Source organism: Haematobia irritans, chromosome 4 (genome assembly GCF_050003625.1).
Source record: "Haematobia irritans isolate KBUSLIRL chromosome 4, ASM5000362v1, whole genome shotgun sequence".
NCBI classification, from domain to species: domain Eukaryota; kingdom Metazoa; phylum Arthropoda; class Insecta; order Diptera; family Muscidae; genus Haematobia; species Haematobia irritans.
This window is the reverse complement of record NC_134400.1, coordinates 206,202,237-206,229,155: the sequence shown is the minus strand read 5'-3', so window position 1 is coordinate 206,229,155 and position 26,919 is coordinate 206,202,237. Positions and strand designations below refer to the sequence as shown.

General features: G+C 32.4%; 1 protein-coding gene across 4 annotated transcripts in view; it reads left to right on the top strand.

Annotated features, from left to right (window-relative positions):
- l(3)mbn (lethal (3) malignant blood neoplasm) overlaps positions 1–16,807 on the top strand; it is a 50,702-nt gene extending 33,895 nt beyond the window's left edge. The window contains exons 5-7 of one of the 4 annotated variants that reach the window (XM_075306097.1): positions 15,462–15,737; positions 15,822–15,962; positions 16,105–16,807. In XM_075306097.1, the coding sequence (XP_075162212.1) occupies positions 15,462–15,737; positions 15,822–15,962; positions 16,105–16,508 (821 nt within the window). In that variant the 3' untranslated portion in view covers positions 16,509–16,807. Of the gene's footprint in view, positions 1–15,461; positions 15,738–15,818; positions 15,963–16,104 lie in introns of all 4 variants that reach the window. The other 3 variants (XM_075306096.1, XM_075306099.1, XM_075306098.1) reach the window with 3 other exon arrangements.
- Positions 16,808–26,919: the final 10,112 nt, after the last annotated feature.

Below are 26,919 nucleotides of genomic sequence, written 5' to 3'. Positions count from 1 at the left end.
CTTGAAATATTTTCTGCTTTACTTGATTTACAACTCACAAAGATATTCTACAGTGTTTCAAAAATTTTCACAAAAATTATAATTTTTTAGATATACAAAAATTCGTTGCTTGTGGTCTTGTTTTTTTCAAAATTTCTTTAGCTCAAATTTCGTTTTTATTTTAATTGATTATGCTACGAAATTATTTATACATTATTATATTACAAACAAAAAATATTTTAATTATTAAAAATATCGCCCTCGTATTTATTTTAGCTCCTGCTAAAGTTTATGTTACCCCTACACAAGCATACACAAAAGGTACCACACAGTTCAAAATTCCTAAGAGATCGAAAGCTTCTAGACTTTCAAATGAGATATCAACTGTTCAGTTTGTGGCATCTGAAAGCTCTAAAGCAACGACATCAGCTTCGCCAAGTGAAAAAACGATATCTAAGCTGGAAGTATTGAAGACCAATCAATCACGCCATACTACCAATAACTATCAGACTATAGGGGACAGTGTGGGCAACATAAAAACAAGCGAGGATATACACCAATTAAAAAGTATTATTCTTAATTTTCTCATAGCTTGACCATTTCATTCAGCTAAACTTTCCTTGGAACTACCAAAGAAAATTGGACGCTTTGTTGGATTTATTAAAAAAAAATTTAAAATACTTTTATTTAAATCTTTATACATTATTGGATTTTTATAGTAATTATTCAACAATTGATTTTCAAAAATCTATTTTAGAACAACATGAGTTATCCGATTTGTATAATAACTTATATACAAATTTACAAATTGTCAAGCTCATTACCGTTTTCGGTCAATAATGAATTCCATACATATTTTTATCGAAATTTCTCCAACGTCAAATTTGTGTGCGTGTGTGTGTTTTTGTTTTTTGGAAATTTCTCATTAAATTCTAACATTTGAGAATTATATAAATGTAAAATGGAATTCAAATATTGCCAAGCGAATTGTTTTTGTTTTGCAAATGTCAAAATTATCACTATTTACATAATTGCTACCTTTAGGTTTTCATCGCAACATTTTCAAAACATCCATCTTGAATTTCTATTTCATAATATTATCAGTTTTTCAAAACATAAAAAAATTTTATTTCCTTCTAAAAATTTACAAAACCGCTAAAAAAAATTGTTTCTTATTGAAATTTCATTAGCTCGAAAAACTGCTTTTATTTTTATTTCATAAGCTGCAGTGGAAAGCGTATCTAAAAAATTCATATTATACCAAACAAAGAATTTTAATGATTAAAAATATTGTCGTCATATATGTTTTAGCAGCTGACAAAAAACATGTTACCCCTTCGTTGAAAACTCCTACTACCAGCTCGAAAGCTTCTACACATTCACTTGAGAAATCAACTGCTCAGTTTGTGGCAACTGAAAACTCTAGAACATCATTATCAGCTTCGCCAAGTGGAAAAACGTCAGCCCAATTAGGACAATCGAAGACAGCTAAAAGCACCATAGCTAACGATCAACCTATAGAGGGCAAAGTGGGCCAGATACAAAAAAGCGAGGATATACACCAATTGAGAAGTATTGTTCTTACTTTTCTCTTTGCTTGAACTTTTCATACTATCTATTTCTATTTTTGCAACTGGCAATCAATATTAGCCACTTTCCTCTGTTTTATAAAAGAAATCACGAAAATGTTCACTTTTTGGAAAATGAGAAAAATTTTCTTACTTAAAATTTAATAGCTTTTCGATTTTTTTATGGTAAACTTGCTTCACAAAATAAAATTTTATAATAAGTGATTTGGTCTGGTTGAAGATTTGTACTTGTATAATTTTTTCTAATCTTGTAAATTTTACAAAAGTATAACTTTGTTGAATTTTTGATTAAAAATGTGATTATTTAATGAATTCCATTAACATTTGTAACGTGGTTTTGTCGTCGGCTGAGATAGACCAGTGGTCGTCCAGGATCAACCACGAACCTTAAATTAAGAAAACACGATTTGGTGGTATTTATATAATAATAGTAGTACGAGCTTTATTTATTTGACCTTATATAACAGGTTGGCTGATAAGTCCCCGGTCTAACAAAGAAAAACATATTTTTTTTGTGTCAAAATTCGTTTTTATTATTCAACATAGTTCTCTTCAAGAGCGATACAACGATTATAACGACCTTCCAATTTTTTGATACCATTTTGGTAGTACTCCTTCGGTTTTGCCTCAAAATAGGCCTCAGTTTCGGCGATCACCTCTTCATTGCAGCCAAATTTTTTCCCTGCGAGCATCCTTTTGAGGTCTGAGAACAAGAAAAAGTCGCTGGGGGCCAGATCTGGAGAATGCGGTGGATGGGGAAGGAATTCGAAGCCCAATTCATGAATTTTTGCCATCGTTCTCAATGACTTGTGGCACGGTGCGTTGTCTTGATGGAACAACACTTTTTTCATCTTAATATGGGACTTATTTGCCGCGATTTCGACCTTCAAACGCTCCAGTAACGCCATATAATAGTCACTGTTGATGGTTTTCCCCTTCTCAAGATAATCGATAAAAATTATTCCATGCGCATCCCAAAAACAGAGGCCATTACTTTGCCAGCGGACTTTTGAGTCTTTCCTGTTCACCGGTCGCTGTCCACTCAGCCGACTGTCGATTGGACTCAGGAGTGTAGTGATGGAGCCATGTTTCATCCATTGTCACATATCGACGGTAAAACTCGGGTGTATTACGAGTTAACAGCTGCAAACAGCGCTCAGAATCATCATCACGTTGTTGTTTTTGGTCAAATGTGAGCTCGCACGGCACCCATTTTGCACAGAGCTTTCGCATATCCAAATATTGATGAATGATATGACCAACACGTTCCTTTGATATCTTTAAGGCCTCTGCTATCTCGATCAACTTCATTTTACGGTCATTCAAAATCATTTTGTGGATTTTTTTGATGTTTTCGTCGGTAACCACCTCTTTCGGGCGTCCACTGCGTTCACCGTCCTCCGTGCTCATTTCACCACGCTCGAATTTTGCATACCAGAAACTCATTATCAAGCCAAGTTTTTGCTTCCATCGTATTTTTTCCCTTCAGAAAACAGTATTTTATCAAAACACGAAATTCGTTTTTTCCATTTTTTTTTTCACAGTAACAAAAGTTGCTTCACAAAAGACGCTCTATCTCAAAAACTAAATTTTTTAAAATTTTGCTCTTAAAACATGTTTGAGGTGATCATATTCCTTCTCTGGGTGTAGTGCGGAAGCAAGTTTATCGCCGGGAAACGATTAGCGCGGAAGCAAGCTAATTTCCGAAACAATTAGTGCGGAAGCAAGCTAAATGCTGAAACAAATAGTGCGGTGGTAGAGTTCCTGTCGCTTAGTGTGAACTGACTGCGGTCGTGCCACTCGTCGTGTTCAATACCCTTCGGCTGTCGGGACTCTTACTCGTTACCCAAAAACCCCGAGTTTATATTCTCCCACAGCCACGACGTAGATGAGAATTATACTCATAGCACGCAAAAATAAATGTTGCTGAGAGTCAGAACGCCTCATGAATCATTGATCTCCCAACCACCCAGACGGCATTGAACGACCGTGGGTATGTGGAGAGTAGAGCAGTGGCCACACAAGAACACATACATCAAACAAGATGAGGCACAATGAAACAAGTATAAACGGCCGTAAGTTCGGCCAGGCCGAAGCTTATGTACCCTCCATCATGGATAGCGTAGAAACTTCTTCTAAACACTGCCATCCACAATCGAATTACTTAAGTTGCGGTAACGCTTGCCGATGGCAAGGTATCGTAAATCCTCCTAACACCATCTTCTAAATTGTATGTAAGTCCATACGTGGTATATATTAAATCAAAAAAGATCGATCCAATACGTATATAATTCAGTTTGACAAAGTAGACATAAAATTTTGACAAAATTTTCTACAGAAATAAAATTTTCACAAAATTTTCTATAGAAGTAAACTTTTGACAAAATTTTCTATAGAAATAAAATCTTGGTAGATTATTTTTGGCTCAAGTGGCAACCATGATTGTGAACCGAATAAAATTTGAACAAAATTTTTTATAGAAATAAAATTTTGACAATGATGAAAAATTTATTATGAACCGAATAAAATTTTAACAAAATTTTCTCTAGAAATAAAATTTTGACAAAATTTTCTATAGAAATAAAATTTTGGTAGACTATCTTTGGCTCTAGTGGCAACCATGATTATGAACCGATATGGACCAATTTTTGTGTGATTGGACCAATTTTGGTATGGTTGTTAGAGACCATATACCAATATCATGGCGGATCGGATGAAATTTGCTTCTCTTTGAGGCTCCGGAACCCAAATCTGGGGATCGGCTTATATGGGGGCTATATATAATTAAGGACCGATATGGACCAATTTTTGCATGGTTGTTAGAGACCATATACCAACATCATGTACCAAATTTCAGCCGGATCGGATGAAATTTTCTTCTCTTTGAGGCTCCGCAAGCCAAATCTGGGGATCGGTTTATATGGGGGCTATATATAATTATGGACCGATGTGGACCAATTTTTGCATGGTTGTTAGAGACCATTTACTAACACCATGTACCAAATTTCAGCCGGATCGGATGAAATATGCTTCTGTTAGAGGCTCCACAAGCCAAATCTGAGGGTCCCTTTATATGGGGGCTATACGTAAAAGTGAACCGATATGGCCCATTTTCAATACCATCCGACCAACATCGATAACAACGACTTGTGCCAAGTTTCAAGTCGATAGCTTGTTTCGTTCGGAAGTTAACGTGATTTCAACAGACGGACGGACGGACGGACATGCTTAGATCGACTCAGAATTTCACCACGACCCTTAGAGCAATATTTCGATGTGTTACAAACGGAATTACAAAGTTAATATACCCCCATCCTATGATGGAGGGTATAAAAAATTCATGTAAGGACGAATACATTTTGTTTTACACTATTGGTAATTCAAAAATGTATTTCGTTCCGTTACACATTGTTATCGGGAATTCTCTAACCTCAAAGTTTTTTTTCCAAACTTCTCATTAAATGTCCACATTTATACAAAAGCATCATGTTGAAATTCTTGGTAAATTTCATGATAATAACAAGATTTTTATATTCTGGGAAAACGTTAAAATTTATATTTTTGTTGGCTTTTTCAAAATTTGCTTAATAAAGTTATGAGCATTTTAATGTAGTTTTTCAAAGGTTTTCTCAAAACTTATGATTTCTTGTGCATACAAATACAAAATTAATTATTTTTGTTTGCTTTTTCTTTATCGAAATTTCTTTATTTTTATTTTAAAAAGTGATAAATATCGAATATTGAGCCTGATGTGTAATAATTATTGAAATTATTAAAAATTTGTTGTGGTTGTATTTATTTTAGCAGCGCACAAAGCTTATGTTACCCCTTCACAAGCACACACAACTGCCAAAGGAACAACACAGTTAAAAAATCCAATGAGCTCAAAAGCTCCTACTCATTCACAGGAGAAATTAACTGCTCAGGTCGTGGCATCTGAAAGCTCAAGAGCTTCGCTATCAAATTACTCAAGTGAAAACCCGGCACCTCAGCCAGAACTAGCAAAGACAAATCATATTCCCCAAGACAATACCCCTTATGATGAGCCTAACGAACTTGGGTTTGGAAAGGCACAAATTCGCCAGGATGTACAACAATCAAGTATTTTTCTTCACTTTTTTTCAGCTTAAAATATTTTTGGTTTGCTTGATTTATAAAAAAAACATGTATACGTTTTTGTAAAATGTCAAAATTATCTGCAATTACATGTTTGTTGCCTTTGGATTTTTGTCTAAAATGTTTCATAAGGGGCTTCTTGAAATTTTACAGTATTTTATAAAAGGATGAGGTTTTTGTGCAGTTTTTCAAAGATTATTCACAAAAATTTAGAAAACAGGGACGAAATTTGTTGCTTGCTTTCTTTTTTTTTCCTATCGAAACTTCATTAGCTCAAAAAGCTTTTTTATTATATAAGAATATTACCTATTTTACAAAACAAATGAAGTTTTATATTAAAAAAAAACTATCATGAGGGTCTTTATTTTTGCAGCTGACAAAGGTTATGTCACGCCTACACAAGCGTTCACAACCACCAAAGGTCGAATACAGTTAAAAACTCCTACTACTAGCTTGAAAGCTTCTATTAATCTAAATGAGAAATCAACTGCTCAGTTTTTGGCATCTGAAAGCTCTACAGCATCGCTATTGGTTTCGCCAAATAAAAATCCTGCATCTCAGCTAGGACTATCAAAGACCAATCACTCACCCGATATTGATTCGTCGAACGACGCAACCACTTACGATCAGCCTATAGAGGGCAGTGTGGAAAACATCAAAATAAGCGAGGATATTCACCAATCAAGAAGTATTTTTCTTAATTTTTCCTTAGCTTGAAAATTTCATTCAGCTAAGCTTTCTTTGGAACTACCAATCTAAATTGAACGCTTTGCTATTTTTCCAAAAATATTCTCATTTTCATTTTTACAGCTTTAAGATTTTTATGGTAAATTTGTTTCTCAAAATTTTTAACAAAATGAATTTCAATAACTTTTTCTAATCTTGTGAAATTTACAAAATTTCAAGTTCGTTATTTATTCGGTTATGTGTTTCTTCAATAAATTCCATTAAGATCGGAAATTCTCCACAGTGCAAGTTTTTTTTTTCAAAATTTCTCATGTCACATTTGAGAATTATACGAAAGCACTAAGTAAAAAATTTTCACGATTTTTATGATAATTACAAAATTTTTTATGTTCTTGGAAAACTCATTTACATTTTTGTTGTATTTGGATTTTTATCGAAACCTTTCCAAATTGTGCTTCAAAAAGATATAAGCGTTTTACAAATATTACATTGTTACAAATATTATGATTTCTTGTATATAGTTTCCTATTATTGTTAATAAAAAAATTATTATTATTATTATTATTATTATTATTATTATTATTATTATTATTATTATTATTATTATTATTATTATTACTATTATTATTATTATTATTATTATTATTATTATTATTATTATTATTATTATTATTATTATTATTATTATTATTATTATTATTATTATTATTATTATTATTATTATTATTATTATTATTATTATTATTATTATTATTATTATTATTATTATTATTATTATTATTATTATTATTATTATTATTATTATTATTATTATTATTATTATTATTATTATTATTATTATTATTATTATTATTATTTTATTATTATTATTATTATTATTATTATTATTACTATTATTATTATTATTATTATTATTATTATTATTATTATTATTATTATTATTATTATTATTATTATTATTATTATTATTATTATTATTATTATTATTATTATTATTATTATTATTATTATTATTATTATTATTAATATTATTATTATTATTATTATTATTATTATTATTATTATTATTATTATTATTATTATTATTATTATTATTATTATTATTATTATTATTATTATTATTATTATTATTATTATTATTATTATTATTATTATTATTATTATTATTATTATTATTATTATTATTATTATTATTATTATTATTATTATTATTATTATTATTATTATATTATTATTATTATTATTATTTATTATTATTATTATTATTATTATTATTATTATTATTATTATTATTATTATATTATTATTATTATTATTTTATTATTATTATTATTATTATTATTATTATTATTATTATTATTATTATTATTATTATTATTATTATTATTATTATTATTATTATTATTATTATTATTATTATTATTATTATTATTATTATTATTATTATTATTATTATTATTATTATTATTATTATTATTATTATTATTATTATTATTATTATTATTATTATTATTATTATTATTATTATTATTATTATTATTATTATTATTATTATTATTATTATTATTATTATTATTATTATTATTATTATTATTATTATTATTATTATTATTATTATTATTATTATTATTATTATTATTATTATTATTATTATTATTATTATTATTATTATTATTATTATTATTATTATTATTATTATTATTATTATTATTATTATTATTATTATTATTATTATTATTATTATTTTATTATTATTATTATTATTATTATTATTATTATTATTATTATTATTATTATTATTATTATTATTATTATTATTATTATTATTATTATTATTATTATTATTTATTATTATTATTATTATTATTATTATTATTATTATTATTATTATTATTATTATTATTATTATTATTACTATTATTATTATAAACTGGTACAATATTCGTTTCTTGTGTTTTTCCTACCGAAATTACTTACTTACTTAGCTTTTTTTATTCTAAAACCGATAAATATCACATCTTGAAACTGAAATGCATTAATTTACAAACTACATTTTATTTAAATTTATTAAAAATGTTCTGGTTGCATTTATTTTAGCGGCTGATAAAGTTCATATTACCCCTACGCAATCATACACAAATACCAGAGGTAGAACACAGTTCCAAACTTCGACGAGCTCAAAAGCTTCTAGTCCTTCAAATGAGAAATCAACTGCTCAGTTGGTAGCATCTGAAAGCTCTAGAGCATTGCTATCAGCTTCGTCAAATGAAAACCCATCAGCTCAGCTAGGAATATTGAAGACCAATCAATCACCCCATATTTATGCGTCAAACAGCGCCACCAATATTGATCAACCTATAGAGGGTAGTGTGAGCAACATACAAATAAGCGAGGATATACACCATATAAGAAGTATTGTCCTTAATTTTCTCTTAGTTTGAACATTTTAATTCAGTTAATCCTTCTATCCGATTTGCTAGAATAATTACGCAAATAATCACCCTCTACGAAAATGTCAAATGCTTCTCAAAATTCCATTTTAAAAACAATATGAGTGGTTTGGTCTGGTTTGAAACTTTAACTTGCATACATTATTCCTAAACCATTTTCGTAAAATATAAATTTCTAAGATCGTTGCTTCTTTTATGTTATCGACATTTCTCCTACCAAAAAAAAAGCGAAGATATACACAAATCAAGAAGTATTGACCTTAATCTTGTCTAAATTTGCTAAGCTTTTCAATTTGCTGCTAAGCTTTCTTTGGAGTCACCAACCTAAATTAGCCACTTTGTTAGATTTCATATACGCATATTTTCACTTTATTGGAAAAGTTTAAAATTCTCTCAATTTTTATAGCTTTTTGATTTTTTATCATAGTTGTTCAGAAGTTTATTCTCAAAATTCTACTTCATTGCAATATGAGTGATTTGGTGTAGTTTGAAATTTGTATAATATTTTTATAATATTACAATCTTTAATTTTTTTTTTTGTTTGTTTATGTTTTAATGAATTGTCTATGCTTTCAAAAGTATTTTCTAAATTTCTTATTAAAAGCAATGATTTATTTATTCATTTATTTAATCAACCATTGCCCTTTAAAATTTATATGAATGCAACAAATGTTCCTAACTTGATTCATTTTCTTTGCAAATATAATCATAATTTTTTTCGCTCTTGGAAAATATCAAAATTTTTCCCATTTAAATTTTTGTTGGAATTTTGGATTTTCATCGAAATATTTTGGAAATTTGCTTGTTAAATCATATTTATCTGAGTTTTCTAGCAAAATTTTTTTCTTGCAAAAATTTACAAAAAGGATACTTGTGGTCTTGTTTGACGAACTTTTAAATTAGCTCAATAAGCTTTTTTATTTTAAAATTAAAAAGCGACAAATATTGAATACGATATGAAATTATTTTAAACATTATATATTATATAAAACAAAAGATTTTCATTACTAAACTTAACGTGCTCGTATTTATTTTAGCAGCAGACAAAGCCCCTACACAAGCATACACAAACACCAAAGGTACAACACAGTTGAAAACTTCTACTATCACCTCGAATGCTTCGATTCATTCACATGAGAAATTAGATGTCTCCTTGGTGGCATCTGAAAGCTTTAGAGCATCGTTATCAGCTTCCCCAAGTGAAAATACGGCAGCTAAGCTAGGAAAATCGAAGACTAAGCACTCACCGCATTCTTATTCGTCCAACGAGTCCACCACTAACGACCAGCCTATAGAGGGCAGTGTGGGCAACATACAATCAAGAAGTATTGTCATTGTATTTTAATTTTCTTTTAGCTTTACAATTACTCAGCCAATCTTTAAGGTGAAACTGCCATTCAAAATTGAACGCTTTGTTAGGTTTTACAAAAAAAATCGAAATTTTTAATTTTCTTGGTATATACCAACATTTTCTTTTTTGGTAGCTTCTGGATTTTTTTGTTTTTGGTAATTATTCAGAAATTTCTTCCATAAATTCTGTTTCATAACAATAGGAGTGGTTTGGTTTGATTTTTGAGTTTTTATAAATGTTTGAAAAAATTTACAAAATGCGAAATTCATTGCTTTTCTAGACTAAGAAATGTTTATTTCACGAACATGGTTATCGAATTTTCTTTACCTTCAAAATCTAGTTCGAAATATCTCATTAAATGCTTATATGAGTACAACATGGAGTTCAAAAGATTCCAACTAAATTGAAATTTGAGAAGAAAATTTATGATATTATACCTACACAGAAACAAATTTCACAAAATTTTTTCCAATTAACATTTTAATTGAGTTTTAAAAAATAGTCAATTAAAAATTTAATTGATTTAAAAAATTTTTTAATTGAAACAAAAATCAATCACACAAATTAATAGTATCAATTAATTTTTTAATTGGATCAATTAATTTTTTAATTGATACTATCATTTCTGTGATTGAAGACATTTCAATTAAAAAATAAATTGGATCAATTAATTTCGTGATTGAATCAGAAATTTTTTATTTTGTGTTTACATATATTTGCTGGTTCCGATATTTACAAAATCTATCTCCGGAGCTTTAAATTATAAATTTATGTAAAATTGCTTTCACAGACCGCTTGAACAATATGGTTTGAAAAAAAAAAAATGCTAATAATTTATTTTTTATTGCACTTTTTGTCTTTCATACTTTATAAAATTACTCATACATTGACAATTAGTACCAAAGTTTTCTATAACAACGTCATCGATATTTTAAATTTACAGCTGAGAAAGCTCATAAGACCAGTACACAGACACAGATAAATACTAAAGCAGGAATACATTCTGAATCACCAACAAAAGCGAGATCTTACTCTAATAATAAAGGACCATCAACCCAAATTGAATCACCAGTAAAGTCTAAGACTCCAATACAATCGGAATCGTCGAAAGCTTCTGCACCATCGAATTCACACAAAAATGCTGGAACCCATTTTGATCCATCTACTAGTGCCTCAACTCCTGTAGGAAATGTAGCAACCGCTTCTCGTAACTCGGAAGAACAGGACTATGCCAGAGATACGAACCCACCAAGTATATAATTGACAATAATTTTGAGCTTGCTTATAACTTTAAAAGCTTGTTGCTGAAAGCTTTGCCTCTTTTTTTACTTACCCAATGGAATTTGATGACAGTATTTACACACATTGGAATTTGCAAGTTCGCTTTATTTGTTTCGCAAACTACATTTTTGATGTAAGGCCCCAGCAAAAAATACTTCAGCAGTAAGAGTTTAGTTGCGCTTTTTGGTATACAATAAAGTAGGCAGTGCATCCACACTGCATGAATCGGTGGCAATAACGTAAACGAGTAATCAAACTAGTTTATGATCATTCGTCAAATTTTGACACGAATCACGAATGATGGTTGGTACTATATAAAAATAATATGCATTTAATACTAGCGACGCCATCTATGTGTAAGACCGGGGACTTATCAGCCAACCTGTTATTCGGCACACCATTAGATTTCTAATTTTAGGAAAATAGGATAGAAAATAAGGTTTCTACACTGAAAAAAAAAGCATACTCGGTTCCAAAGATTTTGTCTTTACTTTAAAAAATTTGGTATTGCTTCCGAGCCAAAGAAGCGGAGAATACAAGTAAGGATACTTTTAAGAGACAATTCTATTTTTTTAATTTAGGTTTTGTGTACTTGCTTCTAGGAAGCAAATTTTAATTTTTCGCTTTCTCAGCTTTTTTTTTAAAAACGAGTTAACGGCAACTTTATTTTCCAAATTAGGACTCGACTTCCAGTAGAAATTATGCTATGTTTGAAGTAAAAAACTTCTTTAAAATAAAGTTTTGAAAAACATGTCCTATATTTGAACGATTTTTTTCTTTGTAGTCAAGATGCAAAAAGACAACAAATTTAAAGACAATTTCATTAAATTTAAAGAATTTTTCTGAATTATTAAAGTCAAGTTGACCTTAGCCTATAATTTTTTTCTTTCATGTTAAGATACCCATTTTTAAGTCAAATCACTTAATTATATGGACAATACGACTTCATTGAAAAGTTTATCGACTTTTGGACAAGGAAAATAACTTTATTTTAGAAAAATGCGTCTTCTACGCTAAGCAAAATTTGTAGTCGTATTTTAAAGACATGAAATCTTTGACCTCACGACAATATTTTCTTCAGTGTAGTAGCCATAGACCCCAAATCGGATAGAAAATACGGTTTCTATAAGCCCAAGACCCCAAATCGGGTTATCGGTTTATATGGGGGCTATACCAAAACATGAACCGATATAGCCCATCTTCGAACTTGACCTGCTTGGAGACAAAAAAACGACTTTTTGCAAAAATTAAGCAATATAGCTTTATTATTGAAGGCTGTAGCGTGATTAGAATTTCTCCCTGATCATATATATATACTTTATATAGAGTCGAAAATCGATATCTCGGTGTGTTACAAACGCAATGACAAACTTATTATACCCCCATCACCATTCTATGGTGGTGGGTATAAAAATGCAAAATTATTATTGTCCCAATGAACATGACAAAAAAAATGTTGTTAATCTGATCTAGCTATCCAGGGAGTATTTACACAGATTTCATAATAAAATCTACGCTGCCAAAGTAACAATTTCATAAACACAATGGAACTCTTCATTAATGTGATGATTTTTAACTACTAAATAATGAAACATATCATAGCATTAATGAATATTTTCATTGTTTCAATAAAAATGTTTCGTTATGTGAGTTAAAAAGGTAATTTGCTCATATTTAATGAATTTATCATTATGTAAACATTATTTTATTATTATCTTTTTTTTTTTGAAAATTTGGTTTCTGCGATTTTTTTTTTTGTTTTGTATGAGTTCCTTGTTTTAAATTGTGTGTCTATCCTTAGTTTATTTTATGAAATTAAACAAAAACAAAATGCCTTATAAGAGAAAATTTTAAAGGATATATGCTGCTGACTTTCTTTTTCTACATTAATCAAAACAAGTATATACGGCCGTAAGTTCGGCCAGGCCGAAGCTTATGTACCCTCCACCATGGATTGCGTAGAAATTTTGATAAAATAAAATGTTGACAACATTTTCTATAGAAGTAAAATTTGGAAAAAAATTTCAATAGAAATAAAATTTGGATACAATTTTCTATAGAAATAAAATTTTGACAAAATTTTCTATAGAAATAAAATTTTGACAAAATTTACTATAGAAGTAAAATTTTGACAAAATGTTCTATAGAAATAAAATTTTGACAAAATTTTCTATAGAAATAAAATTGTTACAACATTTTCTATAGAAATAACATTTTGGCAATGTTTTCTATAAAAATAAAATTTTGGTAGATTATTTTTGGCTCGAGTGGCAACCATGATTATGTGATTGGGGATCGCCTATATATAACTATAGACCGATATTGACCAATTTCGGCATGGTTATTAGCGGCCTTATACTAACACCACGTTGCAAATTTCAACCTTCTCTAAGAAGCTCCGGAGATCAAATCTGGGGAACGGTATATATTGGGCTATATATAATTATGGACCGATATGGACCAATTCTTGCATGATTGTTAGAGACCATATACTAACACCACGGACCAAATTTCAATCGGATCGGATGACCTTTGCTCCTCTAAGAGGCTCCGGAGGTCAAATCTGGGGATCGGTTTATATGGGGGCTATATATAATTATGGGCCGATGTGGACCAATTTTTGCATGGTCATTAGAGACCATATACTAACACCATGTACCAATTTTCAGTCGGATCGGATGCAATTTGGTTCTCTTAGAGGCTCCGCAAGCCAAATCTGGGAATCGATTTATATGGGGGCTATATATAATTATGGACCGATATGGACCAATTTTTACACGGTCATTAGAGAACATATACCAACACCATGTACCAAATTTCAACCGGATCGGATGAATTTTGCCCCTCTAAGAGGCTCCGGAGGTAAAATCTGGGGGCTTATATGGGGGCTATATATAAATATGGACCTATGTTAACCAAATTTTGCATGGTTGTTAGAGACCATATACTAACACCATGTACCAAATTTCAACCGGATCGGATGAATTTTGCTCCTCTTAGAGCAATCGCAAGCCAAATTTAGGGGTCCGTTTATATGGGGGCTATACGTAAAAGTGGACCGGTATGGACCAATTTTTGCATGGCTGTTAGAGACCATATACTAACACCATGTACCAAATTTCAGCCGGATAGGGTGAAATTTGCTTCTCTTAGAGCAATCGCAAGCCAAATTTAGGGGTCCGTTTATATGGGGGCTATACGTAAAAGTGGACCGATATGGCCCATTTTCAATACCATCTGACCTACATCAATAACAACTACTTGTGCCAAGTTTCAAGTCGATAGCTTGTTTCGTTCGGATGTTAGCGTGATTTCAACAGACGAACGGACGGACGGACATGCTCAGATCGACTCAGAATTTCACCACGACCCAGAATATATATACTTTATGGGGTCTTAGAGCAGTATTTCGATGTGTTACAAACGGAATGACAAAGTTAATATACCCCCATCCTATGGTGGAGGGTATAATAATCAAGATGTTACATAAAAACTCCCCTTAACTATGCTTGGCTTTCTAATATTTTTGCAGATTTTTTTTAAGAGTTCCCCGTTGTAAGTTATTTGCATATTTGTTACTGTTATTTTACACTATGAACTTACCAAAAATGTGTTCATACGAAAAAAAATGTTGAATAGAGATATGCTGCTGCTCAGGAATATTTTACATAAAATAAAAGAAATGCTTCGCTTTCGCTAAGGAAATGTAAGATTTTTGTAGAATTTTTTAAAGCGTTCCCTGTTTTAAATTATTTGCATACTATTTATGCTTATTTTACAAAATTACCTTCTTTCATGAAATTACCAAAAAAATTGCTTATAGGAAAAACTCCTAAAAAAATATATGCTGCTGAATATCTTATTCTTATCACACCAGTCGAGTTGGAGATATATTCCACATAAAATGGAAAAATCAACCAAAAAATTGCTTCGCTTTCGTAAAGGATTTTTTTTATCAAATACACATTTTTTTATTAAAAAAATAAAGTAATAAATTTCCTTTCTCAGGATTGAATAAACCAACCACTACTTCCACAAATGGCAAAACTCCCACAAATACAAACACAAAACCATCCACCAACACATTTACAAATACTAGAGGTCCTGCAACAGCTTCCACAAGCTCTAAGCCATCCACACCAACTTACACTAAACCCAAAGAAGCGACACCACCTACCTACACAAACACTAAAGCTTCTACTTATCCAAATCCATCCAGCGCTGCCTCAACTCCTGTTGGAAATGTAGCTGGTGGCTTCACAAACAAGGACACAAACCAATCAAGTATTTTTCTCGCCATCACTAATGCCCTCTAGTGTTAAGGATAAGTAATGACATATCTGTATACTTTGTTTCCTTTTTCAGCAGGCTCAAAACAGGAGAATAAGAAAACATTTGCAGCTAAGACACCAACCGGTGAAATGGATATCATGGACATGATTGTGAAAGATGTGCTGCCAGCTGTAGTGGGTTCACAGGGTGTTGTAGCGGCTAAACCAACCATTTTATGTAAGTGCATGGGAAGGAACGGCGTCAACATATGTTCGGCCGTTACCGTTATATGTCCTATCGTCCAAGCGGGTTTATGGGTGGAACAAAATTCTAGGATAACATTCTTTAATTTATGGCATATTTATATCATCCTCTATAGCGCCATCTAGCCGACCGAATGCCTTCAATCCAAGTGGAAAAGCGCCTGGAAACACTAAAAAAACACCCTCCAATCCAATTGGAAGTGCTGCCTTTGGCAAGGGAGGCAATTCAAATTTCAACCCCAAATCAGGTAGCAGTGCTGTTGGCGGTGATGGCGATTTGTATCGTTTCAAATACATTTTGGATTACCACGGCCACACGGAGACTGGAAAGCGCAATGGCAATAAGGAAGGCAATTTCTATGCCATTGGTGATGACAATGTGGAGCGCACTATCGAATATGTGGCTAATGAAAATGGCTACCATCCACGCATTACATGGCGCAGATTGAACGAGAAAGACAGCCGACCGGCGGAGAACACCTTAAAGGAATACGAATTCGTTTGGTTCAGCGACAATTGAATACGAACACAACTGGCTCAACCTGTGTTGGGTATCCAAAGGACTAGATAAATCCCACATCCGATAGAATTCATCCTGAAGCTGTGTTCATAATATTTTGTAACGATTTTTGTTTTGTGTTTTCTTTTATTTTTTCACATTTATATATTTTATTTAATTTTATTATTTTTTTAGTGTTGATTTAGTCGATAGAAATTAAATTATTTGATGTATGAAAGAAACGAAAAGTTAACAAAGAAACTGTAAATTAAATTTAGCCCTTAAAAAAAAGACGTCTAATAAAATCTCCTAAAAATTTATTTGTATTGAAAAATTATTGAATTCTAAATGGGCGGTAGTTTGAAGAGATAAACGGATGGGAAAACTTCGCATTCATAATGAAACGTGTCATTAAAAGAAAGATAGAAACAACAACGAATCAATGAAGAAATTTCAATTTTAATGAAATTTTCTATGTAAGTACGACAAAAGTGTTCAACATTCATATCTGGAAATGTTGCTGAAATGGCGATAACTGCAGCAAGAATTGACCTATTTTGAATTGTGTATGCTAGGAAGTTATACCGAGATTTTTTTTTTAACACCGGAATGAAAAAAGAGATCTGCCTTGTATACACAGTGTATTGGTACACCCTCGAAAAAATCGCTTCGGTAACATATACCCCAAACACATTTTGCTTCAAGCATATATATTTTCAGGATTGGTCCAAACAAAATATTGTTTGTATTGTTCAAACATATTATGTTTCACCACCACTGGTAGTAACAAATTTTAATGATATTTTCTTTGTGTGGATATATTTTTAAGGCGCCAATTGGTTACTTCCATTATTTTACTTGCAGCATACTCTCTAGGTCTCTCTTTCTAAACACATATATGTTTAAAGGCTATTTTCGAAATAGTATATGTTTGCATCTAAGCATATTATATTTACAAACATTTTATGTCCCAAACATAATATGTTCTAACATATTAACATATATGTCCCAAACATGTTATGCTAGTTTATGAACATTATATGCTTGCACTTAAAAATATTGTGTTCAAAAATTTGAGTTCCAAACATATAATTTTTACATCCAAACATATGAAAAACAGTATTTTTCGTCCGTGTAGAAACATGTTTGTAATAATAACGAAATTAATCATTCAAATCGAGCCAACGAATCAATTTCATAAACAATACGAGTTCTTTCGTTATTGTAATGATTTTTTGATTTATTATCGAAACGAAAAAATTCTTTAAAATAAAATTTTGAAAACAACTCCTATTTTTGCTTTTTTGTTCAAGATGCAAAAACTCAACAATATTAAAGATGATTTCATTAATTTTGAAGAATTTTCTTGGTTATCCAGTTTATTACTGGAATCCAAGTCTAATGAAAACAATTATATAAAGCAGTAAAGGGTGATACGGTCAAAATTTGGTCAATATAAACTTGACGTATTTCGTTCAATTTTGCATTTAAAAAACCTGAACACCCCTCATTTTGAAGGTGTGTGTGTGTAGAATGTTGCTCCTATTTTGGAATTCACGCTTCAGTTGTCAAAATGCCGTCCAAGGAAGAAGAGCATCGTATCAAAATTTTGCTCGCGCATCGCGAAAATCCGAGCTATTCGCACGCAAAGCTGGCAAAATCGCTAAAAGTTGCCAAATCAACCGTTACAAATGTAATTAAAGTGTTTGGGGAACGTTTGTCGACAGCCAGGAAGTCTGGATCGGGGGGAAATCGAAAACTGGAAGCCGCTGAGACTACAAAGAGAATTGCCGGTAGTTTCAAGCGAAACCCTAACCTCTCTCTCCGAGATGCCGCAAATAAGCTGGGTGTATCGTCTACAACCGTGCATCGAGCCAAAAAACGAGCCGGAATATCGACTTATAAGAAGGTAGTGACTCCAAATCGTGATGATAAACAAAAAAAGACGGCCAAAGCGCGATCCCGGAGGCTGTACACCACGATGCTGACGAAGTTTGAATGCGTGGTAATGGACGACGAAACCTACGTCAAAGCCGACTACAAACAGCTTCCGGGACAGGAGTTTTATACGGCAAAAGGAAGGGGAAAGGTAGCAGATATTTTCAAGCACATAAAACTGTCAAAGTTCGCAAAGAAATATCTGGTTTGGCAAGCCATCTGTACCTGTGGCTTGAAAAGCAGCATTTTCATAGCTTCCGGGACTGTCAACCAAGAAATTTACGTGAAAGAGTGTTTGAATAAACGTCTGCTGCCTTTCCTGAAGAAACACGGTTGTTCCGTACTGTTTTGGCCGGATTTGGCATCTTGCCATTACGGTAAAAAGGCCATGGAGTGGTACGCCGCTAACAACGTGCAGGTGGTTCCCAAGGACAAGAACCCTCCCAACACGCCAGAGCTACGCCCAATTGAGAAATACTGGGCTATTGTCAAGCGGAACATAAAGAAGACCTAAAAACTGCTAACTGCTACTCGACCGTTCAAGGCAAACTGACTTTCTGCGGCGAAGAAGGTGGACAAGGTGGCTGTACAAAATCTGATGGCAGGAGTCAAGCGTGAGGCCCGGCAATTCGGATTTGGAAAAGCGAAAGCCTAATTGAATATTTTTCCTGAATTTTATACTAATTGAACTTGAAAAAGAAATTTAATTTGATTTTTTAAATAAACGATTTCACCGATTTACACGCGTTTTCCCTTGACCAAATTTTGACCATATCACCCTTTATTTCATCCGATCCGGCTGAAATTTGGTACATGATGTTAGTATATGGTCTCTAACAACCATGCAAAAATTGGTCCATATCGGTCCATAATTACATATAGCCCCCATATAAACCGGTCCCCAGATTTGACCTCCGGAGCCTCTTGCAGGAGCAATATTTATCCGTTCCGGTTGAAATTTGATAGATGGTGTAAGTAAAGGGTGATTCTTTTGAGGTTAGGATTTTCATGCATTAGTATTTGACAGATCACGTGGGATTTCAGACATGGTGTCAAAGAGAAAGATGCTCAGTATGCTTTGACATTTCATCATGAATAGACTTACTAACGAGCAACGCTTGCAAATCATTGAATTTTATTACTAGAAAAGTTGGCAGAAAATCCGCTTTTTTATCGACAAATTTTGTTCAGCGATGAGGCTCATTTCTGGTTGAATGGCTACGTAAATAAGCAAAATTGCCGCATTTGGAGTGAAGAGCAACCAGAAGCCGTTCAAGAACTGCCCATGCATCCCGAAAAATGCACTGTTTGGTGTGGTTTGTACGCTGGTGGAATCATTGGACCGTATTTTTTCAAAGATGCTGTTGGACGCAACGTTACGGTGAATGGCGATCGCTATCGTTCGATGCTAACAAACTTTTTGTTGCCAAAAATGGAAGAACTGAACTTGGTTGACATGTGGTTTCAACAAGATGGCGCTACATGCCACACAGCTCGCGATTCTATGGCCATTTTGAGGGAAAACTTCGGAGAACAATTCATCTCAAGAAATGGACCGGTAAGTTGGCCACCAAGATCATGCGATTTGACGCCTTTAGACTATTTTTTGTGGGGCTACGTCAAGTCTAAAGTCTACAGAAATAAGCCAGCAACTATTCCAGCTTTGGAAGACAACATTTCCGAAGAAATTCGGGCTATTCCGGCCGAAATGCTCGAAAAGGTTGCCCAAAATTGGACTTTCCGAATGGACCACCTAAGACGCAGCCGCGGTCAACATTTAAATGAAATTATCTTCAAAAAGTAAATGTCATGGACCAATCTAACGTTTCAAATAAAGAACCGATGAGATTTTGCAAATTTTAGGCGTTTTTTTTTAAAAAAAGTTATCAAGCTCTTAACAAATCACCCTTTATATGGTCTCTAATGACCATGCAAAAATTGGTCAACATCGGTCCATAATTATATATAGACGCCATATAAACCGATCACCAGAATTGACGCCCGGAGCCTCTTGGAAGACGCAAATTCATCTGATTCAGTTCAAATTTGGTACGTAGTGTTAATATATGGCCTCAAACACCCATGCAAAAATTGGTCGAAATCGGTCCATAATTATATATAGGTCCCATATAAACCGATCCCCAGATTTGACCTCCGGAGCCCCTTGGAAGAGCAAAATTCATCCGATTCGGTTGAAATTTGGTACGTGATGTTAGTATATTGTATCCAACAACCATGCAGGAATTGGTTCATATCCGTCCATAATTATATATAGCTCCCATATAAACCGATCCCCAGATTTGACCTCCGGTGCCTTATGGAGAAGCAAAATCCATCCGATCTGGTTGAAATGGTACGTGGTGGTAGTATTTTATGATATTTAACAACCATGCCAAAAGTGGTCCATATCAGTCCATAATCATATATAGCCCCCATATAAACCGATCCCGAGAGTTGGTTTTGGACCCTCTTGGAGGAGCAAATTTCATCCGAGTCAGTTGAAATTTGGTACATTGTGCTAGTATATGGCCGTTAACAACCATGCCTAACTAGGTCCATACCTGTCTATAGTTATATAAAGCCCTTAGATAAATCGATCCCCAAGCACACAAAAATTGGTCCATATCAAGTTCATAATTGTATGTAGCCCCCACATAAGCGACCCCCCATATTTAAATTCTGGCTCTCTACGTATCGTGCAAAAAGTCCATATCGATTCGTAATTATTTGTAGGCTTACCTATACATAACTGTTTTGTCTAATATATACCACGTATGGACTAACTCACAATTTAGAAAACGATGTTAAGAAGTTTTAAGATACCACAACTCAAGTAATTCGATTATGGATGACAATCTTTCGTAGAAGTTTCTACGCAATCCATGGTGGAGGGTACATAAGATTCGGCCTGGCCGAACTTACGGCCGTATATACTTGTTTTTTTTTTTTAATTTTGTTTATAAATTCGTAACTATTACTTTTACAGATCATGAACACTGGTAGTTGTTTTAACAACGCATGGTGTCATTTTTATACCCACCACCATAGAATGGTGACGGGGGTATAATAATTTTGTCATTCCGTTTGTAATACATGGAAATATCGATTTCCGACTATATAAAGTGTATATATATTCTTGATCAGGGAGAAATTCTAAGACGATATAAGCATATCCGTCTGTCTGTCTGTTGTAATGACGCTACAGCCTTCAATAAGGAGCTATCGTCCTGAAATTTGGCACAGATTTGTCTTTTGTTTGCAGGCAGGTCAAGTTCGAAGATGGGCTATATCCAAGTTTTCATATAGTCCCCATATAAACCGACCTCCCGATTTGGGTCTTGGGTTTATAAAAACTGTAGTTTTTATCCAATTTGCATAAAAATGGAAATCTGGAGGTATTTTAGGACCATCAAAATGTGTACCGAAAACGGTGCCTATCGGTCCATGTTTTGGTATAGCCCCCATATGGACCGATTTCCCGATTTTGCTTCTTGGACGTCTAGAAAGTATATTTTCTATCCGATTTGACTGAAATTGGAAATCTAGAGGTATTCTAGGACCATAAAAAGGTGTGCCGAAAATGGGGTGTATCGATCCATGTTTTGATATAGTGCCCATATAGACCGATCTCCCGATTTTACTTTTTTGGCTTCTAGAATCCGTAGTTGTAATCCAATTTACATGAAATTTGAAACCTAGAGGTACTCTAGCACCTTAAAGACGTGTGCCGAAAATGGTGAGTACCGGTCCATGTTTTGATATAGCCACCATATATACCGATCTCCCGAGTTTACTTTTTGGTCTTTTAGAATCCGTAATTTTTACCCAATTTGCCTCAAACCGGAAATCTAGAAGTATTCTGGGAAAATGAAGAGATGTGCCGAAAATTATGATTATCGGACCATGTTTCGATATAGCCCCCATATAGACCGATCTCCAGATTTACTTCTTGGGCTTCTAGAATCCGTAGTTTTTATCCAATTTTCATGAAATTGGAAATCTAGAGGTATTCTAGGAAAAAAAAGAGGTGTGCCGAAAATGGTGATTATCGGTCGAAGTTTTGTTGTAGCCCCCACATAGGCCGATCTCCCGATTTTACTTCTTGGGCTCCGAAGTTTTTACCCAATTTGCCTAGGGTTTCTAGAAATTATAGTTTTTATCCGATTTTTTTTATGTTAAAAAAATAATACCACATTCAAAACTTTATTTCCTTAACTATTTCTTACAAACACTGAAAACAAGCCTGTCTGGTTCCAAAGATTTTGTACACTAATGATTTTGGTATTGATTCCGAGTCAAATTTGAATTTATTAGTTTTTTTCAGCTTTTTCTTCAGGAATGAAATAAAATAAAGTGTTGAAAAACATCTTCAATTCTTGAACGCTTTTTTAGTTTGTGGTCAAGATACAAAATCTTCGCAAATTTAAAGGCTATTTCATTAATTTTAAGAATTTTTTAGAATTGACCCTAGTCTTCTTTCATGTAAAGATAACCATTTTAACTAGAAGGACAAAACGACTTTATCGGCTTTTGGACAAGGGAAACAGTTTATATAACAGGTTGGCTGATAAGTCCCCGGTCTGACACATAGATGGCGTCGCTAGTAATAAATGCATATTATTTTTATATAGTACCAACTTTCAAATGATTCGCGTCAAAATTTGACGTCTGTAAGTCAATTAGTTTGTGAAATAGAGCGTCTTTTGTGAAGCAACTTTTGTTATTGTGAAAAAAAATGGAAAAAAAGGAATTTCGTGTTTTGATAAAATACTGTTGAAAGGAAAAATACGGTGGAAGCAAAAACTTGGCTTGATAATGAGTTTCCGGACTCTGCCCCAGGGAAATCAACAATAATTGATTGGTATGCAAAATTCAAGCGTTGTGAAATGAGCACGGAGGACGGTGAACGCAGTGGACGCCCGAAAGAGGTGGTTACCGACGAAAACATCAAAAATCCACAAACTGATTTTGAATGACCGTAAAATGAAGTTGATCGAGATAGCAGAGGCCTTAAAGATATCAAAGGAACGTGTTGGTCATATCATTCATCAATATTTGGATATGCGGAAGCTCTGTGCTAAATGGGTGCCACGCGAGCTCATATTTGACCAAAAACAACAACATGTTGATGATTCTGAGCGGTGTTTGCAGCTGTTAACTCGTAATACACCCGAGTTTTTCCGTCGATATGTGACAATGGATGAAACATGGCTCCATCACTACACTCCTGAGTCCAATCGACAGTCGGCTGAGTGGACAGCGACCGGTGAACCGTCTCCGAAGCGTGGAAAGACTCAAAAGTCCGCTGGCAAAGTAATGGCCTCTGTTTTTTGGGACGCACATGGAATAATTTTTATCGATTATCTTGAGAAGGGAAAACCATCAACAGTGACTATTATATGGCGTTATGGGAGCGTTTGAAGGTCGAAATCGCGGCAAAACGGCGCCATATGAAGACGAAAAAAGTGTTGTTCCACCAAGACAACACACCGTGCCACAAGTCATTGAGAACGATGGCAAAAATTCATGAAATGGGCTTCGAATTGCTTCCCCACCCACCGTATTCTCCAGATCTGGCCCCCAGCGACTTTTTCTTGTTCTCAGACCTCAAAAGGATGTTCGCAGGGAAAAAATTTGGCTGCCATGAAAAGGTGATCGCCGGAACTGAGGCCTATATTGAGGCTAAACCGAAGGAGTACTACCAAAATGGTATCAAAAATTTTGAAGGATCTTATAACCGTTGTATCGCTCTTGAAGGGAACTATGTTGAGTAATAAAAACGAATTTTGAAAAAAAAATGTGTTTTTCTTTGTTAGACCAGGGACTTATCAGCCAACCTGTTAAGAGAAATTCACAAATGCTATTATGACCAAAATTCGCGTTCGTATTTTAAAGACATGAAATCTTTGGCCTCACGACAATATTTTTTCAGTGTACAAAGCAATTCATATCTACTATTTTAATTTAGTAATATCATAATAACTTTAGAATATTATAATAGCTTAAAAAGGATAAACGAGTCAAATGCTAATATTCCTAATAATTTAGTGACAGTTTATCTACACCCAGAAAAAAGTGACCCCTTCTTTAAGTTAAAATGAACTCATTGTGAAGAAAGTTGAACTTCGTATAGCGCCAAAGACATTTTTATTTGTTTGAACGATGTGATTTTCGTAGAAATTAGGAATAATGCATTCCATATATTAGTTAATATTTTCCTATATTTATATACCACTATACTACAGAATGAAAAAATTTAACTAATTTGAATTCATATATGGAATGATTTCATTGAAATTTTTTCATTCATTTCGACAAATCTTACACATTTGTGGTAAAACTTTTACTTCATAATTAGAACTGCTTACCTTCGTTTTTAAATACACTTTTATTTATTTCTATAAGCAATTTTATCTTCAATAAAAGACATGTTTTATTAATATATTGAATATATTTATTAAGAATCAACAGCATCGAATCTCTTTGAAATATTAGTTTATTATTCCACTATTTCCAATTTCCGTGTGATATTATCAACTGTAAAACGCACTTTTTCTTCTTCTTGTACTTTTCACTTTTAATAAGTTGCTGCCTAACGATTTTGTTCTCCTTTTACAATTTCAATACCTACAAATATAAAAAATCATAAAACATTTTTGTTGCAAAAGGTTAGCGTCACTGAATATTACCTGATAATTGAAGATTCCAAAATGAAGACAAATGAAAGGGTTGTTATTCTGCTGGTGTTTTCTTTCTTTATACACTATCACGAACATTGATAGATTTATTTAAAAAAACGAAAATTTTTCTCACTAATTTAAAATAACAAATATTTTATATATTTTATTTGTTATTTATTATATTATTTTACCATATTGGTTTTTAACAATCTCTCCGTATACCAAAACAACGCGATTCCAACTAAAAAAACAACCGACGCGCAAATATATCGATTACACCCACGCGCAAACACATCGATTACGATGACAGGTATCGATTACAGGTAGACAATAGAAATTTAGGAAAATTTCCTATATTCTAACAAGTGTGTTTCCTTAAGTTTTGAAAGGATTGCATACTTCTTAGTACGAATGAACTAAAATATTTTTCTATGCCAAGTGTTGTTCGTATGTATGAAAAACTTTCTATTATAAAGGAAGTCGCAATTATCCTTTTATAAGAAATTTTACTAATTTTGAGGAAACTTGGTTTGGTTTTTGTTTATTTTTACGAATGCTTTGATATCGGTGAATAAAATTTTCTTTTTCAGTAGTAAATTCTTATACCCAGCGAAGAAAATAGTATGAGTAAATTTCCATGCCTTATTCTAGTTAATGAACTATTCCTAACTGCTTACAGTTTAGGATTTTTTTACTGAAACGAGTAAATTTTATTATTTTTCACAAAAATTTACCTTAATGGAAATAAAATGGATAAACTATATTGATGAAAATTTTTTCCTTTAGTTTCGAAGACACTTTTTTCTGGGTGTAAGGAATCTGTGGCTGTATCTACCATTAGATTTATAGTTTACGATAACTTTTATGAATATGAGGAAGAAACTTTACAACAAGGTGTATTTGATGCAAAAATGCCCGCATAATGGCTGGAATCATTATTAAGGTTTCAATTGAGGTTTGAAATATGTGGAAAACCTTTTTCTGACAGTAAGGATTAGATAAAAACGCCGTTTTATCCATATTTCAATAGAAACATGTCAAAAATGAAAAAGCCAAAAAAAAAGCTAAAATGGTCATGAAAAAGCCAGAAAAAAAACTAAAAGCTAAATGCATTTTTTTCTCGCTAAAGGACTTCAAAAAACTCAAATCTAGCGGGAAAATAAATTGGCAACGCTGAAGTACATGCAAAAAAAACAACACTGATATAAAATCAAAGAAATTTGGCGGAAATATTTCGATTACTATTAACAACTATTACTGGAATCTCGACTAACACGCAAATTTTTCTTGAACTATGGGAAATTGTTAAAACTTTTTATTTTATATATGTATTTTTAATGATCTTACTTCTACTTCAGAGTAAAAACTAATTACATCCTCAACAAAGTTTTTAAGTCTCCGTTGGTCATTTCATCGGTCAAGCAATGATGTTGTAACTTCTTCATCGTCGTCAGAAGAACTAATCTCCAATAGCGCATCTGCAATGGTGTTGGCAAAAAAAAAACGCATTTGCTTTTTGCATTTTGCTATTATATTAAAAATATTTAATATCGAATTTTGTTGACGCGGCACTAAACAATTGATATGCTTCTTCATGGTAAATTAATCAGTTGTATTGAAGAAATTGAAAAGCAACCACAATACACGCCTCACGCACTTTCTTTTGTATTTGCAACAACGCTATTATTTAGTTCGAAGAATAAAAGCGTCTTCAAAATTTGATTGAAAGTGTAACCATATGCACCGTAGACCAGCTTCGGTGTAAAATGGGTTGCACTTTTGCTCTTGCGATGGGTAACACCTCTCCAATTGAA